Source organism: Python bivittatus, unplaced genomic scaffold (assembly GCF_059951505.1).
Source record: "Python bivittatus isolate LINGU-HERP-01145 unplaced genomic scaffold, Pbiv_v1 ctg000020_np1212, whole genome shotgun sequence".
Lineage (NCBI taxonomy): Eukaryota > Metazoa > Chordata > Lepidosauria > Squamata > Pythonidae > Python > Python bivittatus.
The window spans coordinates 89,840,630-89,856,320 of record NW_028277030.1 but is presented as its reverse complement, the minus strand read 5'-3'; the positions used below and the strand labels follow the sequence as shown (position 1 = coordinate 89,856,320).

The 15,691-nt window shown below is 40.0% G+C and overlaps 1 protein-coding gene across 1 annotated transcript in view; it reads left to right on the top strand.

The window, feature by feature from the left end:
- Window positions 1-15,691, top strand: part of NID1 (nidogen 1) — a 59,991-nt gene that overhangs the window by 21,255 nt on the left and 23,045 nt on the right. Inside the window, exons 7-10 of the mRNA XM_007435724.4 lie at window positions 214-414; window positions 2,482-2,724; window positions 4,717-4,860; window positions 6,169-6,297. Coding sequence (XP_007435786.2) covers window positions 214-414; window positions 2,482-2,724; window positions 4,717-4,860; window positions 6,169-6,297 — 717 coding nt within the window. The remainder of the gene's footprint in view (window positions 1-213; window positions 415-2,481; window positions 2,725-4,716; window positions 4,861-6,168; window positions 6,298-15,691) is intronic.

Here is a 15,691-nt window from a genome sequence, read left to right as displayed (position 1 = left end):
GTTAAAACAATTTTGTCTTAAAATTCAGACATAATTATTTTATACCATAGCTTGTTGACAAAGCCACAGTTGGCTGTGTTTATACATAACACTAAGCCAAGCAAGCAATCCACTTAAGGTTTAACTGGTTATGTGAACCAAGCCTGTTAATATTTCAGTGTAGAGGGTGGCTATTTCAACACATAAATAAAAATAATGTAATTAATCTTCTAGGTGGTGAGTTTACAAGGCAAGCAGAAGTTACATTCCTCAGCAACAATGAAAAGCTGATCATTAAGCAGAAGTTCAGTGGGATTGATGAACATGGGCATCTTACAATCAGCACAGAACTTGAAGGCAAAGTGCCTGAGATCCCATTTGGCTCATCTGTACATATAAAACCCTACACTGAGCTCTATCACTCTTCTAGTTCTGGTAAGTTAAATACATTTGCAGGCTTATTGCTTGGAAAGGCTGCAGCCAAATCTAATAAGGTAGGATGAAAGCATCTATTCAGTCTCTGGTCTCTCCAGGCTAGAACTTAAAAAAAACCCCAAAAAACTAAAGGAGGTATATCACACCATTTAAGGAAACTGATTGACATTAAATGGCTGGAACCCAAATCAACATATGCAAAATACAGTTGTTCAAAGCTGACTTCCCATCCCTTTCCCCTTCAGCTTGTCCTAAAGGTTCCTCAAAAAAACCTGTTAAGGACTATTAAAAAAAGGGGGTAACTCTGAAATCGATTAATGGCAACCATTTTTAATTCAAAGATTTTCTTAACTTGTCAGGAATTTACTACCTCTTGGTGGAGTTGTTGTGGGTTGGGGGAGCTTGGGGGCTGCTGAGTGAAAAGGGGGTAAGTAAGTCAGCTTCTGTCAACTCTGTTAAACATGTATTTTGTTCTAGATTTACCCATTGTGTTTTCTCTTTTTCCCCATATATACGTGATGTATCTGCAGACTAGCACAACTGCACCATGTTATAATTTCACCATGAGCCATGTATCTTTGATTTGAAGCAAGAAACTAAAATTGTCACATTTATTGCAGTGTTTTAGCCAGCAAGTTATATTTGGTAAAAAGAATTCTCGTAAAAAAATTTGTTTCCAGTCATATGCTTGAAATGAGGGATTATCTTGATTGAAGCTTTTGAGTGACATACTAAGGACTACATTTCCCAAATACAGTTTATTTCAACAGTTTGTATTTAATAATTTCCCCTTTCCATCTCATGAACTCTTTCAATTTGGTTCAGTTTGGAGAGGTTATGAGAACTTTACTCAAAGCTTTGGGAGAGCCACAAATTCTATACTTCCCCAGCTTACATTACAGGAAACCCTATGCGGTCATTTATAATTACAGATAAAGGGAACACTTCATATTCTTCCTGCTATATTTAAATGTAAATATCCATTGTGTGGAAGATGCTGTACTGATAAGGCTTTGCCAGGGAAATCTTTCTGTAATGAAATTGTTCAATGCTAAAGTGTTACCACTTTGTACTCAGATAACTGAGGATGTGACCTACTAGGGTGACCAGATCTGGGCTGCAAAAATCCAGATGACCACTAGATGACAGCAGAGTGTTGAATTCTGTGTACCTCTTGGCTGTCAGCTAACAGTTGTCCAGACTTTTGTAATCCAGATCTGATAAACCTATAATCAGTTGATTAACTATTCAGTCTTGTTTACCATTTCATCAAAGACTTTAAGAGTTTGCTCTCAAATGAATCAGTTTAGCTGATGGATGGAATTTAAGATTATAGAACAAGAAATGGTACAAAAATTGAATTGTGTGATACAACGGGAACTATGTCTTCCTGATTTGTTATGAAATGAAGATTATATCACTTTAGGAAGATTCTACTGAAGCAATTCTCAGGAGATTTGCTGCTTTCCTCCAGCCTAATTCAACATTTTGAGCAAGCCAGCTGTAGTCTTTAGTTGTGCAATATAAAAAATTAGACTTTTCAACACTGCAAAAATAACATCTTTAGTTGAATAAAAGAGAACTGAATATAAATTAGATACAAGCTGATCGATGTTATGTGAGACTTGGCTTGAGCTATTGCATAAATATTTTTTTAAAGTTAAAATAAACGTTAGCCTTTTATGAAGGAATGGATTGGACCCCCCAAAATAGTATTCAACTTACAGTGGAGAAAGAAACAGTGAAGCAATTTTTGTTATTAACCTCCTTCCCCCTTGACTCCTGAAAGTTGTTCTGAAGAAGCAAAATAGTTCTGAAGCAGCATGAAATGTGACTCAAAAAGATTGCAGGGGCATGAGAAAATAAATAATTCCCCCACCCCCATTTCCTCTTTCAGTAGGACGAGGATGTCTTTTGGAGTCTTCTGTGAACGAATGATCAAGAATCAGCCCCATTGTTGTAGCAGATAGATTGTCTGTGATATTTTATTATTGTTATGTGTGCAGTTAAATGAAATATAGTCAGATGTGGCTAACTTATTAATATTAATTTATTTCATTATTTCAGTTATCACATCATCATCTACCAGAGAATATACTGTGACAGAACCAGAAAGAAATGGAGTATCACCAACATATACAGTTTCTTATCAGTGGCGACAGACAATTTCATTTGATGAGTGCATCCATGATGATTCACATCATTCTGCTTCAGCCACTCAGCAGCTATCAGTGGACAGCGTCTTTGTCTTATACAATAAAGAGGAACAGATTTTGCGATATGCAATGAGCAATTCAATTGGCCCAGTTGGTATGTTGGGTGATAATTAGCATGGTTTACTTCCATTGCATTTGCATAGATGCCTGTCCTTGAATTTATATTTGTGGATTTTCAGATGGAACAGACCATATAAAAGTGCCTTGCTCTTTGCTAGTCTATGATCTTGCTTCCCACAGAATCAAATCAGATGTCTCCAGGTAGCCATACACAATAAACTGAAGGCAGCAGTCAGCCTCCCTCTGTTCAGTTCTAGCAACTAGTTTCTGGCATATTGACTTTGATCCTGGAAGTTCCATTAATAGATCTATTCTTTATGAATTTCACAAATCCTTGCTTAAGGTGACCTAGGCTACTGTCCATCACTGCATAGTGTGCCAATGAATTCCATACATATTTTGAAGAATTACTCTCTTGTGCCTGCCTTGAACTACCTGTGCCATTCAGTATCAATGAATGACACTGAGTTCTAGTAATATGAGTGGAAAAGAGAACTCTCTATCCATCCCCCATATATAAATCCATAAATTGCTGTTATTTGCTCTTTTAGTGATATTTTTTGCTAGTTAGAAGACCCAAACACTAGCCTTTCTTTAAAAGGAGGATGTTTCTTCTTCAGTTCTCTGATACTCACTTCAGTATGGGGTGATTCATAAACCATTATATTGATTGTCTGATATTCTAAGCACAGCCATAGAAACAATTTGTTTTTAAAGGAACTATTACACTGACAGTGCAATCCTATATATGGCTACTCAGAAGTAAGCTTCAGTGATTTCAGTAAGGGTTATTTCCATGTAAGTGCATATGGAATTACCTCTTAAAACTAGAAATACAGTAGCTTACTGTTTGGGTACAGCTAAAGAATATTCTACTTTATTAATAAGTAGTCTTACTCATGGGGGGACGCGGTGGCGCAGCGGCTTAATGACGCTGAAAGTTGCCGGCCAGAAATGGTCGACGCTTCAGCGGTTCGAGTCCAGCCTTTGCGTTAAACAGGGTGAGCTCCTGTTTCCTCCCCAGTTCCTGTCAACCCAACAGTTCGAAAACTTACGTGAGTAGATAAATGGGGACTCTCACTCCGGTGGGAGGAAAAATGCTGGCGGCGCCTTGCAAAAAAAGGAGTTGGGAGCAGTTGCCGGTAAGCGTGAAAAACCGTGCGCGCCCGAAAAGGGCGCGAAGCAACAGAAACCCTGCCTCCTGCGCTCGCCAGCTGGGCTCTGCCCTAGGAAGGAGGCTCTGGCAAACCACTTCCGAAAAACAGTTGCCTTGAAAACTGCAAGGACTCGTCCAAGCAGTCACTGCAGGGTCAGCAATGACTGAGCGCAGACAAAAAAAAAAAAAGTCTTACTCATGCATAAAACAATTAAAAATAAAGTGTGATAGCATAATTAAAATGATAGAATTTTAAAATAATTAAAATTGTTCAAAAGCCAGGCTGAATTATGACTGGAAGACATATATGACACATTCTAAAAGTTGGATTTCAAATTGGATGCCTATGAAGTTGCCTCTAAGAAAATTTAATTCCATCTGATAAATCATCCAGACAGGATAGGTAACTGGCACTATCTAATGGGAACATCTGCAGAAAATTTACTGTAACAAAACTGGTTTGCAGAAAAACTAATTGCATGTTATTACTTAATACTGCATGTTATTTGTGAACAGAATTCAGCTATAATTCACTTGATGACTTTATAATGTCATAGTTGCTCTGAATTGAGAGAAACAGAGTTTTTATATTTAGAAATAATATATGGGGTTAGAAGAACTTAGAGCTTCTGTTTATTGCCTTTAAGATACATTTCCATAGTTTGACTTAACCGTTACAATCATGAAGAGTGTAAACTTTTTGCTGAGCATGTTAAAGCTGTGCTATCCAGATCTTACAGGCTCACAGGCATCTTATTGACCTTGAAACCATTCAAATGTTAATTTGAACCACATTTTCAGGAGCACAGATGTAGATAGGTTGTTGCTTCGGATATTCTTCTTTAAGGATCTTCTATGATCTCTTGACAGATGGTTCGAGTGATATAAGCTACAATCCTTGTTACATAGGCACTCATGGCTGTGATATTAATGCAGTTTGTCGTCCAGGAACGGGCAGTCAATTTACCTGTGAATGCTCAGTGGGTTTCCAGGGAGATGGACGTACATGTTATGGTAGGAAATTTACTTTTAGTAGAAAAAATTTGGATTTATGTGGAATTGATTTGATTTTTATCACTGCATTCACTTTCAGAATCTATGCTTTGCTGTTTGATATAGTATTTTTCATAAACTTGCTGTACATGACAAATTCTGCTATATTTTTCCCTTGTTTTGTGTGCCAAGAGAAAGATGCCTGATTTCCTCAACAGAAAGAGCAGTATGATCAACTTGTACTCTCTATAGTATTCTCTTTTTATAGCATTTCTGCTTATCTTGAAGCTCTGTAAATTAGGGCAGAACTATACGTGAACTATGAGCCACTTTGGTGTAGTGGTTAAGGCATCAGGCTAGAAACTGTGAGACCGTGAGTTCTAGTCCCACCTAGGCACCCCCCCCCCAAAAAAGTGAATTATATATGTATATGCTATTTGTGTAATGTGACCTGTACCTGCTAGGATTTTCTTAATTAAATAGCAGCTGGGAGAGGACCAGATCCAGGCTGGGAATGCAGAGTCAAGGAAGACATTTTTAATCCTTTGTTCCAATTGGGATATAACTGAGATATAATCCAAATGGGGACTGCAATGAGAATGATGACGATAAAGCCTCAGTCCTATCTATCCAGATCACAGTAATCCACAGAAAGGGGAGGTCGGGGAGGGACCCAAGCCAACCAACACAATTAATTCTGCGTAGAGTTTGCTCTTACTTTCTCAGAGCCTAACTAAAGGTGATTTGCAATAATAACTATTGCTTCCCATTGTTTGTTTGTTTGTTTTTAAACAAAAAACAAAAAATGCTGTCTTGGGAGGTTGTGTATCAAAGCTGATGAGTGGTACTGCAGAAATGCTGCTGTCTTGCTTGAGTTATCCACAATGACTGCACTGCAACCTTGAGATAATTTTGAACAGGAAGGTGGCTGGAGGAGAAAGGATAGATTAGCCCTGTCCCTCCACAATTTATTTATCTGCTTAAGGCTGCAATTTTCTGAGGTGCTTTGGGCTTAAAAATAAATACCCATCCCATCTAGTGCAGATCTTGAAGTTGTCATGATACTAAATTACTGTGCTGAGATACTAGGAATCTGATGGAATAAAAATAAACCAATATCCTAATGTGGCAAAATCAGATACTAGGTTCTTCATCACCTGTGTCTTGACAAGTCATTTGGCTGGTGCTTCTAATCTTTGTTGTAACAGGTTTGCTTGGAAAACAGAGATGCCCTTTCAGCTGAACTAAAACTGAACTACAGATATGTCATGTTCTTCCTTTAAAGAATTATGAATGACAGTTGTATAATAATGTTGCTTTTCAACACAGATGTAGATGAATGCCTGGAGCAGCCAACAGTGTGTGGCAGCAATGCTGTGTGTATTAATCAGCCGGGAACTTTTCGATGTGAATGTCTAGAGGGTTATCAGTTTTCAGCTGATGGGCGAACATGTGTGGGTGAGTTTATTTCAAAACTTCCCTTTATTGTTTTGGGAAATCCAGAACAGTTCAAGAAAGTATTAATGTGCCAGTTTTAATTGTACCTGATTTTCTGCTTGCTTGTTTTGGAAGGCCTTGTTAAGGTGAAATAATTATTTAAGGTTTTTGTTTAGCAGTTATTTTTTCTATGGGAAACAGCCTGTCAGATCTGCTCTTAAGGTACTGTTAGAAAAGCACAGCAGGTCTGAGATCTGTATATTTGAGATAGCATTCAAAGAATGCTCAACTAGGACGCAACAAAATGCTGATCTTTCTTCCCAAAATGTCCCTCTTGCTGTAGATAGAAACAGCATTTTGGAATGGCAAATCTAACTCCTCTTCCACCATTTACATGCCTGCTACCTACTGGAGGGGGGAACTTGAGAAGATTTCCAATCCATGTTTTATTAGATAGATAGATAGATAGATAGATAGATAGATAGATAGATAGATAGATAGATAGATAGATAGATAGATAGACAGATAGACAGACAGACAGACACACACACACACACACACACACACACTTATATATGTTGTGGTGGGGAGGGGCAATAGGAGACATGGTGGGAGGCAGAGGGCAGGCCACACACAGGAAACATTTGCATCTCTCCCACGCTCCAGCCTTCTGCTTACTTCCCCAGTTACTGGTCATGGAACCTTGGGTGGCTCTGGACTCTGGCTGGCGCTGCTGGATGTCAGGTTGGCCTCTAATAAAGCTCATTTCATCCAGGATTTGATCTTGGATGAGAGGGCTGACCTGGTATATATTTTTGAGACCTGGATTGCTGAAGAAGGGGAGTGCCCCTCTCTGAAATGTACCCAGAGGGGTTTCAGGTCTGGCACTGTTAGAAAGAAGTTATTATAAAGCTAAACTAATGCCATTTTAGAAGGAGTTTAGTGCTTTGTCATTATACAAAAGCAAGAGAGTCACATAGGCAGATAAGGAAGGAATGAGGAAAATCTGTTAACGTTCCTGGCAACAGAGATAAAGCGTACCAATTAGAACAGTGAGAAATCAGGCTATGCCTTATGAGGAAAATAAAACTTGAGGATTTTAGAATTAGGCATGTGCAAACTGGTTGTTTATACCTGACTATATAAGTAGTCCTCGCTTAAAGACCACAATTGGGACCCTCAACTCTGTTGCTAAGCGACATGGCCATATGATGTCTCGACATGGCGAGACATCACATGACAGCAATGGACTTATGAGCTCACTTCCACTATGGTCATTAAGCAAATCACCTGCGGTCATTAAGCAAGACATCACATGACTGCAACTTACAGTTTTACTGCTGGCTTCTCCATTGACTCGGCTTATCGGAAGCTGGCTGTGAAGCGCGCAAATAGTGATTACATGACCACTGTAATGGTTGTAAATAGCTGCTGGTTGCAAAGTGCCTAAACTTTAATCATGAGACCATGGGGACACTGTGATGGTCGTAAATGCAAGGACCGGTTGTTAAGTTGCTTTTTCAACAACATCACAACTTTGAATGGTTGCTGAACAGGGCAGTCATTAAGCAAGGACTGTCTGTAAAAGGATGTTGCACTCCTTGCACGGGGCCCCAGCTGCCCTCAGTGCTCCTGCCTTGTGTGCTAAATAAACTTTTGAACTCTGAATTATGGCATCTGGCATTTTGACTTGCGCAAGGAATGAACCATAGGGAAGAAATTCTTCCAACAGCACCAACTGTGATGCCAGGCCCAGGGCGGGTGGGGGTGTTTGCTATTGTCTATTAGGAGAATCCATAGATTGACAGGGGTGCTTCCCTGCAAATAGCCAAGTTCTCAACTACTTGTGAGGTTGGGCCTGAAGGATCAGTTGTCAGTTCTGCTGCTTTACCAGCCCCCTGCTGCATACCAGTCTCACTTCCTGCTATGCTCAAGGCTGCCTCTGAGCTGATGCTGAAGTTGAGAAGAGTTATGGTTCTGGGGGACTTCAATCTGCCATCCTTGGTGGGGGGACTCAGAGGCCGTGTGGGAGTTCATGGCCACCATGACAATCATGGACCTGACCCAGCTTATTATGTGTCTGATCAATGGGGGGGAGGCACACATTGGACCTGGCTTTTGTCTCAGGGCAGTGGCCGTGTGATCTGGAGTTGGGGGATGCTGCCATCTGTCCTTTGTCAGGGACAGATCACTACCTGCTGACTCTGGAGTTTACTGTATCACCCCCCTCCGCAGGGAGGCAGGTCCTATTTGAATAGCCCGCCCCAGGCACCTAATGGACTGCATCAGGTTTCAGAAGGAGCTTGGGGTTTTTCCTGGGGTCTCAATACATGATTTGACTAAGGCCTCAGCTGCTGTGTGGAATGAGGCAGTGGCAGCAGCTTTAAATCGGATTGTGCCTGTGCAGAATTACTTTGTGCGCAGACCTCCCTGGTTTTCAGAGGGTGGTAGGGGGATGAAGCAATGGAAGAGATAGAGTAGGTAGAGTGCTGCTGGTAGAAAAGTAGGAGCAAATCCGACCAGACACAGTTGAAAACTTTTGTTAGAGCCTACCTTGTGGATAAGGATGGTGAAAAAGGCTTATTTCTCTGCCCATATTGCATCCTCCAAGTGTCAGCCAGTGGTCCATTCTGAGTCATGAGGGATTGATGGAACATCTTCAGGGTCACTGTGAGGATTATTCTCAACACCTGGTAGATAGAATTGTTTGGATTTGCTCTGAGTTGGACTCTATCTGGTCAGGTCCTATGGAGGTGACTGAGGCACAGTCTTGTGATGTTATCTGGGATGAGTTGAAGCCAGTTAATCCTGAGGAACTGAGTAGGGTCCATGCCCCTCCTGGCTTGTCAAAGCCTCCAGCATGGGAGTACGTGGGTGGTTCTGTACAGTGGTAAATATTTCTTTGCAGGCTGCCTTCTCCCAAGAACATCTGCCCACCCCCCATACTCCCATAGGGAGGGCATGCCCCAGGTTCCATCTTTTAAACTTTGCCATCTTATGGGACCTAAGTGTGTCTTTTTGGTGGCTGCCCCATTCTCTGGTACAATCTCCCCTCCCAATATACAACAGGCCCCAACTTTGCTCAGCTTTAGAAAAGTCATTAAGACCTGGCTTTTTCCCCATATGTTTGGGTCTAACTTGAGCGGAGTCCCCTTTTGATTATTTTGATTATTGTATTTGGTTGCCATTTTATATTTTGTATTTTATTTATTGTATATGTTTTAATGTTGTGTGGTTCTTATGGTTTATTGTTTGTTGCTGTTATTGTATGCTACCCAGAGTCACACTGTTTCAGCTGGGCAGCCCTATAAAATAAATAAATAAATAAATAGACTTAATTTTAAAAAATGTTAGAAAAATTGCTAAATGGTTAGTGAACAAAGGGTGGGGCTGCTTAAGTTTTTAAATGTACAAGATAATTGAAGGTCTTCTACATAGGTATCCATTCTTAACCATAATGATACCAAAGTGAAGAAATGTGTTTTATGACTTCGTGTAGCGGGCATAGGGAATGGCCTTGAAAGACAGGAGAAAGAGCCACTACCAAGGCAATGGTCAGATAAAAAGAGTTTGAGCCCAGGCCAAGAAAATAGCTTGAGAAAACATCTCAGGCAAGCCGCTCCCTAGTTTAGACAAAGATTAAAGTGAGGGAGGGGGAAGTGCATTCAGACTTGCAAGATTCTGGTACTAGAGCTGTTATAGGTAGTCCTCACTTAACGACCATTCGTTCAGCGACCATTTGAAGTTTTGACATCGCTGAACAAATGGTAGTTATGACCAGTCCTTGAAGTTACAGCCATTGCAGCACCCCTGCAGTCACATGATCAAAATTTGGGCACTTGGTAGCCGCCTGCATTTACAACAGCAACATGCACTTCAACTCCCCCCAACCTATCTCCCCCACCTCTGCCCTTTTGGCCACCATGCATTCCGCTGCTGCCTATCCCTGTCCCCCTCTGGTTCCCCCAGCTGACCTTCGCCATCTTCTTCCTCCCACTGCTGACAGACTTTGGACAGAGCCAGCAGCTGCCTTGGCCAGGTGCTCCTCGTCAGCAGCAGGAGGAAGAAGATAGGAAGGTCAGCTGGGGGTGGCGGGGGCAGCAGGGGTAGGCGGTGGAGTGCAAAGTGGTCAAAAGAGCAGAGATGGGGAGATAGGTGGGGGAGTTGAAGCGGAGGCAAGTACGTCAGGGCAGGAGAAGCGTGAGGCCCTCGCCTAACAACGGCACAGTCCTGACCTAATGACTGCAACTGGGACTACCAGAATTGCTGTCACTAATCAGTGCAGTCATGTGATGTTTTGCCTAATGACCACTTTGCTTAGCAATGGAAATTCTGGTCCCAATTAGGGTCATTAAGTGAGGACTACCTGTACGATAAAAGTAGTCCTGACCTACTGTATATGGCATTGGTTTCTTAATCTGGTCTACCTTGTTGGGCTGACACTTCATGACACAAGCTCCATCCTGCCACACTTGCATTTGATGTCATCCACAAGTAGATAAGGGGCGGAATTCATATTGCAACATGTGTTATCAGTTACACACACACACAAATACACACACACTTCATTTGTGGATGGCTATGGTTTTTGGTCTTCTTTCATTTATGTATAAAAATGCCACATGCTGCTGTGTGGTTCTGGGGTCATCCCAGTAATGCTAGAAAAGATGAGGACACTTGGCAAAGAGCACCTGGGATATTTTACAGCTAAATAATAGAAGATGGAAGATGCTCAAGCAACAAATGCATGTAAAACAGTAAAGGCCCTATGCCCCTTTGTGGATTTGTTTAATGGGAAAAATTAATATTAGCCTTGGATTTCATAGCTAGTAACATCTGTTCTATAATGGATCTGCTAGTAGAGAAGCACCCAGATGCGATTCCAGCAGGATCTGTGGTGGAGTGTCTTTTTAACCTCAACTGACTAATTATTTGCTATATTAAAACTGTCCTAGTGAAGCATATTGAGGGAAGAGGAAAAACATCAACTGTGGTTGAGTTAAGATTAAACTTGTAATAAAGGGAGACTGAATAGTTTATAGTGAAGGCATGTAATGTGATAAGGTTTCTAGAAGTTTACATTCATACATTTTTTATTGTCTGCCAAGCAGCTGCATTAAACATTTCCTTTCTTGTATTTTAGTAGCTTCAACATCTGTTTGGAAGAAAGTTTAGTTCAGGATTGTAGTTAGGCATGTCCTGAATTATTTTCTTTCTTTCTCCCTGTCAGATGCAATTGTTTACTTAATTGTATCTCTAGTAAAGGAGGTGGAAGGGAAAAAAATACCCTCTGAAATCTGGAGAAAGTGTTGGTATTCAGTACAGACAATACTGAGCGAGATGCAATATAAGACAACTTATATTCTGTATATATGACTAAGGGGGTAGAGAGGGGTATAACATCCTATACATTCTGCCCCATTTATGTCTCAAAGGACACCAAATAATTTGGGTCTTAAAATGGCTCAACTTTTGGCGTTATCATTATTTGAGGAGCCACAAGTAACTATAATAGTTTAAAAAATACTTCTTGTGAGTGGAAGCATTTTATACTGTTGAGCCCCATTCAGTAGGACATGATCAAGGAAGCAAGAATCACAGAGACTTCAATCAGGAGTAAAAGTGCAAGAATAGAGGATTTGGTACAGACTCTCAGAAATGCAATAGGAACCTCCAGCACTCTTTTAGTAGTGATTTTGTTAAGGTGAAGTCTCTCTTTTGAAGGCTTTGAATCTCTTCTTTCTGTGCCTTCTGTGCCCTGGACTGAACTGTCATTAATTAGATAAGCCACCAGCAAACTCCACTCTCTGTTGATTATTGATGTCCAGAGGTCCTCCTGTCTCTTTCTCAGCCTCCTCACTCTCTTCATACAAAGTTTTTCCTTTTTCTTTTAAAGCTATATTTGCTTCTGTTCCCAAGTTATAGCTAAGGAAGCATAGGAAAAGAATCCCTTTCCAATCTTTCCAGAAATTACAGTATATCATAAAGGTATGACCTCAAGAATATACAGTCAGAAGGTAAGATTAATATAAGGAGCAGATTTGATATCCTTAGCTTATGCAAAAGAGAATCGGAGCAGCCGAGGCAAACAATGTGAAAATCTAAGAGGGAAAAAAATATTTGAAGAGGAAAGGATCCAAGTGCCTGTCAAAACACATTATTATTATAGTCAGGGAAGAGACAGAGGATGAAAGTTGTACAATGACTGAATGTAGAATTTTAATGTGTAAACAGGAAAGCACAAGGAAATAAGTCTCATCTAAGAATGCAGACGAATAGAAGAAAATAGTGAGGTAAGGAAATTGAGAGTTGTTTTTTAAGAAAATTCAGAGAAATCAGAAGAAAATTTACAACTAAGATGGGATTTTTAAAGAGAAAGCATAGAAAAGATGAAAAAGAGGCAGATGAATGTAAAAAAGTAGGACAATGCTGAAACCATTTAGGAATAGGATTATAGAATGACAGAAACATTTGGAGAGAGTGTGTGTGCATGTTCAGTATCTATTCCACTACAACGTGACTTTCAAGAGGCACTACCTACTATCTTACAGGAAAACCCTGGATGCAGATGAAATACCCATTGAACTGTTTAAAGCTGCAGGAGAAGAAGCAGTTAAAGAGCTAACAGCCCTGTGTCAAAAGATTTCAAATAAATCTGGGTGGCCTTGAGATTGGTGTCTATTTGGTACCAAAGAAGGGACCTGCAAAAGAATGTGCAAATTACTAATTCCTAATGCAGGCAAAGTTTTGTTTAAGATCTTACAAAGGAAAATAGAGCTATGTATGGAGGGACTGATCTCTGACAACAGACCAGTTAGCTACAATAAAATGGATAATGGAGAATATAAGTGAAATAATTATTTAAGCTTTTTATTTAGCAAGAATAAAGAATGAGAATAAAGATAGACAGTATGCAGGAGAAGTAAAGAGGAGATTAATTATGAGATGGAAATCAGTGACAAACTTAGACAAGATATGAAAGGAAAGAGTCACCCTCCGGGGGAGATGGGCAGCATACAAATTTAATAAAATAAATAAATGAAGTTAAAGATATTTCTAAGAAAGCAGAAAACTGAGTCGTTAAAGCAGTGATTTTCTGGTAGTAAAGAAGGAAGATGGATGTGTTTCTGAAGTTGGTTGGTCAGAATACCATGGACTTCAGAAGTACCACACAATTGGTCCTGGACTAAATAAAGACTGACTGCTTCAAGCAGAAACTCCCAGACTTTGGGAATATGATTTGAGCTGATTGACACAAAAAAACTACTTTGCTTGGCAAGGTTGAGGGAAGTAGAGAAAGGGGAAGATGCTGGATAAGATGGTTGAGGAATCAAGGAGATCACTAGATGTCCTTGGAAGTGCTGTGGGCTATAGCTGGGTACAAGTGGAGATTGTAGACATTTATTCATCTAGTCAGTGATACATAATTCTGAAGAAAAGGAAAACAGATAGCTATGCTTTGCAGTATTGTGTGGAAAGCTCAGACAATTTTGTCTTATTTTGGAGAATATGGGCTGTAGTCAGTATTATTGGAGTCCACTTATGCAGTTTTACCAGATTTCATGGAGAATTGCAGGAGAGAAATCTGTTCTATCTGCAGTGTGTATTCTCCTGGTGTACAGCCAATATTGGATATAGCCTTATATGTTGCCAGTGTCATACAGAATACTTTGGAAATAATGATTGATTTAATTCTTAATTAATTATAGGATATATTTATGTAATTACTTAATGATTTAAAATGGAAAAATTGTTTTCATGGCAGAAAGTTAAGTCAGGTTCAGTGTTCCTTTGGATGTTTTGCAACATGGATGAAGATTTTTCAGAGTTTCTAGTATTTTAAAAAGAATGTTAATGAAATGCTTCATAAATACATCATGTTATGATTAGTATTGTTTCTGTCATGTTTTAGAGACAATTTAATTCCCAAATGGCAACACTTAGTGATGACTATTCAGTTTGGTAATGTTCTGTATTTGTTTAAAACTCATTAATCTGCCAACATTTTTTTATCTCACTGAGTTGCAGCTACAGTCAGTTGCCAAATTGTAATTCTGGGTCAGCTGTGGTTTAAATTTTAGTAAGATAGTAAATCATTCTTGGTGTAAGCAACCAGAGTTTGCATGGGGCCTTTCATGGTTTTATTCTTTCTCCATATGGAGCCACTGCTAACCAACAATTACGTTAAAAAAAAGTGCTGTATTTGATGTTATGATTATCCGTTGAATCACACAGAGCTGATTAATTTCCAAGATCTAAATATTGCACACAACAGTGCAGAGTTTCAAAAAAATATTCCACTCTAGAGCTGCTGTCACAAAGTATGTCTGAGCAAAAATGGGTTGTAAAATTGTGATATTTACTGCATGCATATCTATTTGCCTGTCTTCCCCAGGTGCAAAACAGTATCTGGTGGTAGACTCCACTTAGAATAAAATATGGAACGTCTTTGAGTACATGCTAGCACAGCAGTAGTACTATATTTATAGTGCTACACACATAATTTCAGGAAAATATACAATACTGTGCAAAAGTTTTAGGCAGGTATGAAGAAATGCTGTAAAGTAAGAATGCTTTCAAAAATGTATATTGTAATTGTTTATCAGTTTACAAAATGCAAAGTGAGTGAACAGAAGAAAAACCCAAATCAAATCAATATTTGGTGTGACCACCCTTTGCCTTCAAAACAGCATCAATTCTCCTAGATACACTTGCACACAGTTTTTGAAGGAACTTGGCAATTCAACATCTTGGAGAACTAACCACAGATCTCTTGTGGATGTAGGCTGCCTCAAATCCTTCTGTCTCTTCATGTAGTCCCAGACAGACTCAGTGATGTTGAGATCAGGGCTCTGTGGGGGCCAAACCATCATTTCTGGACTCCTTGTTCTTCTTTACACTGAAGATAGTTCTTAATGACATTGGCTGTATGTTTGGGGTCGTTGTCCTGCTGCAGAATAAATTTGGGGCCAGTCACACACCTCCCTGATGGTATGACACAATGGATAATTATCTACCTGTATTTCTCAGCACTGAGGACATCATTGAGCCTGACCACATCTCCAACTCCATTTGTAGAAATGTAGCCCCAGACTTGCAAGGAATCTCCACCATGCTTCACTGTTGCCTGCAGACACTCATTCTTATACCGCTCTCCAGCCCTTCGGCAAACAAACTGCCTCCTGCTACAGCCAAATATTTCAGATTTTGACTCATCAGTCCAGAGCACCTGCTGCCATTTTTCTGCACCCCAGTTCCTATGTTTTCATGCATACTTGAGTCGCTTAGCCTTGTTTCCACGTTGGAGGTATGGCTTTTTGGCTGCAATTCTTCCATGAAGACCACTTCTGGCCAGACTTCTCCAGACAGTAGATGGGTGTACTTGGGTCCCATTGGTTTCCGCCAGTTCTGTGCT